This window comes from Hyaloscypha bicolor (assembly GCF_002865645.1).
Source record: "Hyaloscypha bicolor E unplaced genomic scaffold K444scaffold_55, whole genome shotgun sequence".
Classification (NCBI taxonomy): domain Eukaryota; kingdom Fungi; phylum Ascomycota; class Leotiomycetes; order Helotiales; family Hyaloscyphaceae; genus Hyaloscypha; species Hyaloscypha bicolor.
This window is the reverse complement of record NW_020194557.1, coordinates 665,517-675,279: the sequence shown is the minus strand read 5'-3', so window position 1 is coordinate 675,279 and position 9,763 is coordinate 665,517. Positions and strand designations below refer to the sequence as shown.

General features: G+C 33.1%; 1 protein-coding gene across 1 annotated transcript; it reads left to right on the top strand.

The window, feature by feature from the left end:
- Window positions 1-7,363: 7,363 nt before the first annotated feature.
- Window positions 7,364-8,892, top strand: K444DRAFT_718760 (uncharacterized protein; the record flags this gene model as incomplete). The annotated part of the gene is made up of 3 exons (XM_024888434.1): window positions 7,364-7,619; window positions 7,853-8,094; window positions 8,377-8,892. The coding sequence occupies 3 exons, from the start codon at window positions 7,364-7,366 to the stop codon at window positions 8,890-8,892; spliced, it is 1,014 nt and encodes a 337-aa protein (XP_024738935.1).
- Window positions 8,893-9,763: the final 871 nt, after the last annotated feature.

The following is a 9,763-nucleotide window of genomic DNA, read 5'->3' as shown; positions in this document are numbered from 1 at the left end:
TATTATTATTAAACTCTCTAAACTAATTAACCTTATTTCTCCTAAATAAATCTATTATATAAAGTCTGATAAATTATATATAAATATCTGCTAAAATTAAAATAGTTAAGAAAAAATAGGCCTAATATCTAATATACTTTTTTCTATATCTTATAATTAGTTTAATACTATTTTAGGTCTTATTTCTTTATAGATATATATATATTTAAAATTTATAATTAATACTTTAAAGTAATATTTTTTAATTAGTTCTTATATAATTTAAAAGTTAAACTACTAAATTTAATACTTTTATAATACTAAAATTCACTTAAGTTTATAAAGTCTTATAATTATTAGGGCCTTTATAATTCTTTATCTTTTAAATTTAATATCTAAACTATATTATATATTTTGCCTTTAGTATAAAAAAGGCTCCTAAAAGTCTAATTTATTTATATATTATATCTTATATTTAAAGGATTTATTTATTAGTAGTATTTTCTTATTATTAAAAGAAAGAGTTATAAAAAAATCTTTATATTAAGAATATATTAAGAATATATTATAATATAATAATAAAATTACAGATATTTATATATAAATATATAATATATTAGACTAGCTATATTAAAAACTATACTATATTTATATATAAAGTTACTAATTACTTTATATTAATATTAGACCTATATAGTTATATAACTTTATATAATTAACTAGTTATAGAAAATCTTTAAAGCCCGAAACTTATAAAGAGTTTTAAGAGCTTTAGAGCTTTCAGACTATTACTAGTATCCGGTATTCTTTAGAAAAAGAGTATAATATATTCTATAATAGATAATTTATTATAAACTATTTAATTTTTAAGTTAAATAGAAAATCTAAGGGCCAGTATTACGAAACCGGGCTCTGGGCTTGAAAAGCAAGTAGAGTGGCTCTTAATCCGAGAATTCTAAACTAAGAAGGGAAGCTTATAAGTATAGGAGCTTTGGTATTCTAAATACTAGCCAGCTGCATGCGTTATCGCGGTCACGTGACGCTAAATTTACCAGTGAAGCGGTGAAGTATAATAGCCGGACTTATAATTCAAGTTTTATTAAGGTTATTAAAGTCTTTATTAGCTAGTATTATAGATTTAATATTATTACGGGAATTCTATAGATTCTATTCTAATCTATTTAGAAAGTATATATAGTATATTTCTTTATTTATTCTAATATTTATATATAATTCCTAAGATCCGAACTATTATCTAAAGAGAAAATAAAAAGGCTGAACTAATACCTTTAAAAACTAAGGCTTTAATAAGTTTATCTAGAAAAGCTTACTAATTCTTCTAAAAATAATTCAAGAAAAGTTTGAGTTTATTATATATTATAACTTATATAACCAGAAATAGAAACTGCTCTAATAGGCTAGAAAGAGTTTCTTATATAGCTTACTTATATAACCAGAAATAGAGATTTGAGTTCATTATATAAAATTACCTATATATAGAAACTTCTACTATAAATTCCTTATTTAAATTAATTAGTTAAATTCATTTTTAATACTAAGTCTTTATTAGAGTAATTTCCTGCTTTTAGAGGCTTTAAATAAAGTAGCTAATAAGTTTCTTAGCTAGAAAATCTATAAGTAGTAAATAAAATTATAAAATAGAACTCTTCTAACTATAATACTAAAATGTTTTATTATAATATAAAGTAATTAGATATAGAAGCCCTATTAAATATAATATATCTCGAGCTATAAGTAATATCTTATAAGATATAGGGAGTTTTAGTATTTAACTAGTATTATAGTCTAGCCTAAAAGTATTTATTATTTTTTATATTTAATTTAATAGAAATAAAAAGTATTTATATTTTAACTCGAGGAATAATTTGAACTTTTATATAGATTTAGAATAGTAATTTGCTCTATAGAAAGAAAATAGACTAGAATTACCTATATTATACTAATTTTTGGGAGAAGTTATAATAAATATTATAACTTCTGAAATACTTTTAAGAAAGCTTTCCCGAATTAAAGTAGGCTAGTTTATAATTCCGAAAGATTTATAGAAGTCTTATATACCCGAGAGTATAAATACTTAAAATAAATATTATTTGAGTTTTAATTTATAATAAAAGGAAAATAAAATATATAAAATAAAAATAAAATAAAAATAAAATAAAATATTTAAATATTTAATAAATAGAAAGCCTAATTATAGGTTATAAGAATTAGTACTAACTAGATATATATATAGTAATATTAAAGGAGAGGTAAAATAAGGGAAACTAAAAAATAAGTTAGTATATATTTTATAAAAGCAAATAGGAAAATATTTAAATAGTCTAAAGGCAAGAAATATATATTAAAGAAATCGAGATTAAAGGAAAAAGGGCTATTTCCTATAAGAATAAGTTAGTATATATTTCAAGATAAAGAATAGAGATATTTAGTAGTAGCCTAAAGGCTTTTATAAATATTAAAGGAGAAGAGAAGATATTAAAGTTCGGAGAAATCTAAATAGAAGTTAACCTCTTTTTTAGAAGTTTAAAAGAGAGTATTTCTAAAGGGCCTAAAGGTATAAGAGATATTAGAAAAGAGGAGAAGGAGATATTAGAGAAGGAGAGAAAGAATTTAAAATTTAGCTTTCTAAGAAGTAAGTGGGTTAAAGACTTATAGTATAGAAGTTCTGGATAAAAGTAACTCGGAAGTAGAAATTAGATACTAGCTTTTAGTATTATTAGTAGAAGTACTAAAGGAGGAGGAATTCGGAGAAGGGGTTTAGAAAAGGGGTTCGGAAAAGGGATTTAAAAGAGAAGGGAAAGGTTATAAGGCAGTTAGATACTAGCTCTTAGTATTAATAGAGGTATTAATAAAGGTATTAATAGAGAAGATATTAGTAGAGGGTAAAAGCTTTTAGTATTAATAGTAAAGTCGAAAAAATATAGAAGAAAAATAAAGGTTTTAAAGTAAAAATAAAATAAAGTTATAGTTTTATAGAAAATAAAGATACTAGTATAAAATAGTTATATTATTATATAATTTTATATTTACTTCTATTATTTATTAAGAATATATATTTTTTAGAAGAAAGTATTACTTAGAATTTTTAAGTCTCTCTAATTTAATAACTATATATTTGAAAAATAAGAAATAAATATAATTATATATACTAAAATCAGGGAATTCTTCTTATTTAAAAATTATAATTATAGTATTACTAAATATAAAGATATAGAAATTTATATAATAAGCTATATATAGAGATTTAAAGAGATTTAAATTATATTAAATTATTTATAATTAGTAAAGTAAATTAGCTAATTATATAAATTAAGTATAGTTTAATTATTATTAGTATATCTTGGCTTTTATAAGTTAATAAAAAAAAGAATATTTTTATTTTTATCTTTATAATTATAGTATCTAAAATTATAATTTTTTTAATATTTAAATATATATCTTTTATATCCTAAAAGTAAATAATAAAGATATAACTATATTAGCTTTAACCTTAGCTTTAACCTTAATCTTAACTTTTTTCTAAAAATAATTTCAATTCTAATATATAATACTATTATTAAAGCTTTCCTTTATTAAAGATATATTAAATATAGCTTTAAATAGTAGCTTTAGTAAAAATAAAAGCAGTAGAAAAGGCAATAAAGCTATAAATAAGCGGAAAAATAATATTTATAATATATTCTCTAATAATCTAGACTTAGTTTATAATATTCTCTTTTATTAATATATTTAACTAATAAATCCCTCTACTTCTCGGCCTCCTCTTTATATATAACCTCTTCTTTCTTCTCTTCCTTTATAATAATACTTTAATTTCCTTATACTATCTAATAATACTACTAAAGTAGTAAAGCGAATTAATAATAAGGCTAAAGTTAGAAAGATAGAGCTATATTAGGGCAGAAAGCTAAAGGAATTAGAGAAAGGCAAGGCAAATCTAAAAGCAAGCTTAGTATATACTTATAGAACCGAATTCTTTTAAGCTTATACTACTTATAGTAATAAGAAGAGACCGAGAGGCCCTTTCAAATACTATATAGTTATAGAAGGCAAATTCAATAGCACTTATATAAATTACAGATATAATAATAATAATAAAATCTATATTTTCTATTAACTTAATACTAATTCTACTAAGTCTGGAAAGCCTTGCTCCGTATCTGCAAAACCCTTTATACTAAAGCCTCGACCGCCTATAAGATATAGAAAGCGAGTATAAAGACAGATATAAGGTCAGAAGGCAATAGGGAAGGAGGTTATAGCAGTAGAGGGTAAGAATACTAGAGGAGAAGGGAATAAAGGAGATATAGATAATTCGAGTAATATAGGTAGTATAGAGAATATAAAGAGTAAGGGAGATGGAGATATGCCTTGTAATCTATGGGATTTGCCTTACGGACTACGTAAGCTAAGGGGGGGCTAGGAGTAGTCGAGAATAAGGCGTGTATGCTGTACTTTTTTTTTTAGTAAGGTATGGGGGGGGGTGCGGGCGCGAAAATCAAAAAATCAGAAAATTACTTTTCGCTTCTCGGTTTTGTCGACTAGCCCGCTAATGGCCTCAGTAGAGCCAGTATCAACGTTAGGTATTTACAAGGAGCTGATCTCAGCTTCGAGTAAATACCTCGATACCAGCGAGTGGCAAGTCTCTTACAAGCCGTTACTCCACGCTACGAGCCAGATATCATGGTATGAGACTCCCTACCGCACTGCTCCTTCTCGAAGTCTGCTGGAGAGTGTCAACTTTCCGTTCGACTGTTCGGTCACTCCACATGATGGTGGAGGAAGTGTCGGTGCCAACCAGGTGTTCAATCCAACCCTCATGTTACCTTCGGACTAGAGATTGATTATATCGAATTGTATTCTCAAATCGATTTACGATTCTCGTGTGGCTTCGAGACATAAATCCAAAATACCAGTGCGAACCCCCGAAAGTCAAAATAACGTGGCAGAATTTTTTGGATTGATCTGATATGTCTACAACCCATCTGCCGCTAGCTCTCACTTCCCCAACACGGAAACTGAATTTAATCCTGTTGCCAAAGCTTTTTACCTGAATGGGCGCTCCGACATTAGGCAAGTGATTCCGTATCATCCAAGTTACTTTGGTAGTCTGGCACAACTTTTTTTTTCTTTCTCCCAAGCTCGGTTAGTAAGCTTGCCGCTTCTACTCAGGCGCTTATCACCCTCGGCTCACCCTCTCCTCACCCAGCTCACCTGAGCTGCCTGAGCAACCTGAGCAGCCCCTGAGCGGCCCCTGAGCCAGTGCCTACTATTCTCATATGTTAATATCTTAACTCCTTAATTAATTAGGCTAGATAGAGGCTAGGGGCATTATTATATTATTTTTGTTAAGTTTTGGTAATAATCCCTAGATAGCCTAAACAGGCTTCTAAGGATCCTAAACTAGGCCCTTATAAAAATAAATTCACGTTATATTATATATAATCGCTTATAAAGGTAAAGTATAAAGGTCTTATTTAAGGAGAGAGACTTGCTATTACTCGTTATTTTCTAAAAATTCTTACTCCTCTCTAACTTAACTACTAGGCTATTTTCCTTTTTTAAATAGTATTATATATTTTATACTATTTTATTTCTCTTTATTCTTTAATTTTTCCCTTTTACTCTTATTATATAAAACTCTTTATAATATTAAAGCTTAAATCACTTAAAGATTTCTTTAAGAAAGCCTATAAGAATAGTTTTAAGAATTATAAAAATACTCTTATTATTAGAAAAGAAGTTAAGAAAGATATAATAAGTTATACTTAGTATTTAGATCTAGCTCGTAAGTATAAATCTCTCGTTCTAATCAGGCTTAGCTTTAGGGGCTATATATAAAGCCCTTTATATTCCCCCTTAGTTTATCCTCCTTATATATATACGGAATTACTATTTATAATATTATATAGCTACCCCGTAATAAAAGAGCTTAAGCTAGTTACTTTAAAAAGATACTGCTATATATTAATAATATAAAAATAATAAGGTCTTTATAATTCAAATTAAGATATTTCTAATACCTAGTTCTTTACTTAATAAGTATAAATTAGAAAAAGAAAAAAAGAATAAAGACAAAACCCTTATTATTACTCTATATAATATAAAAACGCTATAGAATTTTATTACAGATATAATATATAGTATTAAAGGAGCTTATAATAATCTTATAATATATATAATTATAATTATTATATATTTAAAGGTTTTTTCCAGCGGCTTAATTAATAATAGTTAACTAGTAGTACTAGAAACATACGTGACTCTTATTATCCCTAGTGGAGTACAAATTCTAATTACTAGTGTCACGAGTACACACGTGAGGTCAGGTAATTACGGACTGCTAGTCAAGGGGTTAGCTTGAAACCAGACCTGTAACAGGTCCGTAAGCATATACTCTGGCTTCTCCCCTTCCCCCCTTTCCTCCTTAGCTTTAGATCTTCAATAGGACTACCTCTTACTCTTCTGTTCATTCCATTACACCCGTATATACTACGGGTAAGGGTGATTCCAGGGGGCTAGTAGACTGAGCCCGTTACAACTAGTATTTTTTAGTTTACATAAGGTCCTCTGCTAAAATTACTTAAAATATTACATCAAAAGCGGCTAAGGAGGTATAGTATAATGATTTACTTTAAACATCTTAGAACTTAACTCTAGCAATGTGATTAGAAGGTATACTTAAAGCCAGGAATTAGAATAGATCTTTGGGGCGAGATCTAGGCCAATGTCTTCTTGATTACGTTAACTTGACAGTCCTGACAATAACGATCCCTGGCGCCGCTTTCCTATTGCAGATACTTTACTCGAAGCTGTTATCGAAGGCCAACACCATTATTCACGATCGGTTCGTATGCTTCATACTCCAAAAAGTCCCGTCGTGCAATTAATTATTATTCACTTCCAGCCTCATATACACCAATAAGTTTCCCTACCATTAAAACCTTCATCTCCCATGCTCTGTCTCCAAGAGCTTTAAACTCTCGAGTACCAACCATCCATTTCCACGAGCGAACCCTCCCAGTCTCAAAATGCCACGAGCAGGATCTCGATCCAGGAGCATTCGGTTGCTGTCCATGCTGAGCCGGATCCTCTCAGCTTTCGGCCTCCATATACCAAGACTACAAAACTCAAGCCCCATCCCACTCCTAAGCCCTCGCTCTGGAAACTTCCCGGTCTTGATAAGGAGACATTCTATGCCGCTGTCCTCTATCTTCACGTAGTCAGAGGGGAATTCGAAGGAAAGCCACTGGTTCGTTTTTCAGAGACTCCCGAGGCCACGCAGGACTTCCTCGGCCGGCTTGCTGATTGTTTTGCACGTTCCAAGCTCCAAGATGCTCGCGATCACGTCTCTGCTACCGCGATGGTGAGGAACGAGGAGCAGAAGAAGATCACACTCTACATCGCCAAGAATCAGAGCGAGAAGGGATATGGGCCTCTTGCCTATGGAGACGAGCTAGGCGTTGCGGCAAACGAGAATAAGGTCTTCGCAGATGAGTTGGTTCGTTGCTTCAACACACTAGCCAAGGAGGGCTCAACTCACACCGAGCATCCGGATGTTTTCAAGACAATGTGCAAATTCAGCCAATCCCGTCTCGAACATTACATCGGAAAGATAAGTTAGTGCGATATAAATGAACTGCAGAAGGAGTGCAGGGCTGGGTGGGAAGTCGCCGAGTCTATCATCGATGAATGCAAGCTGTATCAAGGTGTTAAATCCAGCCTAACAGACTTTGGCAACCAGACAGCTTGTCCATTGGTAAAACTTGCTCATTCGGCGGGCCAAGTTCGCAGGCACCATGATTTTCAATTTCTTGCTGGTGAAGTTGGGACTGCACCTTCGGGAAATAAGGTCAAGTTGAAGGGTCTTGCTCAGGTGGTGAAGTGGATCAAGTACCTTGGTCGACACCTGCTGCTTATGTCGAGTTCTGCGAGTTCTGCACAGACAAGAAGCAGAGCGGATATTCTTTCGAATACCAATTACTTCCGTCACAGGAGGATGAATGGCTTGGCGAAACTTACATGCAGAAGATCCAGTCATGGAGTGGCGATCTGAGCCTCAATGAAGCGCAACTTGGGCGGATGGATGGAATTGTGAGGTCGGCTGGTAACAAGGCCCGCGTCCATTGTGAAATGCAGCTCCTGATGCATTTCTCGCAATCAAATGTCGAGCCGTGTTTAGACTACTTTTGTTGCTCCAAAAAGTCTTGCTGGCTATGTTGGCAAATGATTGGGAGAAATCCAAAGTACAGCATGAAAGACACTCATCGCAAGCTTTACCCACGTTGGGCTTTCCCATTTGAGTTCTCTCCAACCCACTCCACATTCGCAGAAGGGCTGAGAGAGGCATACACGGAAATGGTGTCTCTCATCTAGGATATGGTTATCAAGCAGATATCTCTCGGTTCCCTTGAGTCGTATGCACAGACTTCAGCTCGAATGACTCCGTCTTACCGACGTGCTACAAGAAGCGGTAACCCGGGCCAAGATTTTGAATCAGGGTTGTTCTCAGACAATCCCATCAAAGCACCAGGAAGACTTCACGCCGTGGCGGTGCCAGCTCTTCATCTTCCTGCTGGCGATTCTCTTCGAAATTCACGGCAAGTGGAAGTCTTCGCCTATGAAGAGGATGGATTGAATGAGATTGAATCACTCGAGCAGTTTCACGAAAGACCCATAATGTTTGCCTTCCAGCTGATCACGAATCCCAAGTCACTCGGGTCCACTTTAAAAATTAAACAAACTCTCTGGAATCGAGAAGACATCTGGGACGAGGAGCAAGGCGAGAGCGACTATTACATGATGTTTTACCCGATAGCCAAATATACGTTGGTCCCGGACCACTCAATCGAACATCCGATGGACCCAAATCCTCGCGTTTTATCGATCTAGCGCAACGTTCACGATGAAGGAGGCGAAAACTTCCCATGGAGAGGAGATGTTTTTATAATCCGCGGTCAATGGGACTTCGATCCATTCAACTCTCGCTCCAGAGTACGCTGACATGACTATCGTTAGTGATATGATCATCCTTCCAGACTCTGCCGAAATAAATGAGTCGATGTGTTTCAAGGCTCTTGAGAACCACTTTCGTATTACTGGAGCTCAATACTTAACCACAATGTGGAGATCAAATCAAGAAAGGGTGAAGAGGATGCTACCCTTGATAGCATCGTGGGGAACAAGGAAAGAAATAATGGCAAAAAGGTGGACAGTGCATAAGAAGACACAGGAAAGACTGGCAGCAATCTCGGAATCAGGACTACGAGTGGAGGACACGGGGGTGTCAGCCGCACATTTGATGGACGAGAACAATAACCTATCCCTTGAAGAACAGAGTAAGCAGACATCCAAGAGGTCGAGCTTGATTACTCGTGCGCTCCGGAAATACTCATCGAAAGTCCGTTGATATTCAAATCTACGATGTATAACGTAGTGTTTCCCGTACCAAAATGCATTCAGATCTTTACTTGTTCTACTTTCGCAAATCTACGTTGCAGTGTTCATCTTCTAATTAAACAAATCCCAAAAATCTCCTTGTTACCTTTGTATAAGCAGGGGCTAGTGCCAGCCGAGAGGCGGTATAGTGCCCTTAACTCTAATTTTATTCTTTTAAAAGTAGACGTCTACTTCTGTCTAATACTTGCCTAATATCCGGTTAAACAAGGGGCCTCATAGAACTATTAAGTTAACAACAAACCCTAAACTCCCCAATTACCGATCTCTGGCTGCCTTTGTCTGTGGAGAACTCATCACAGTCTCT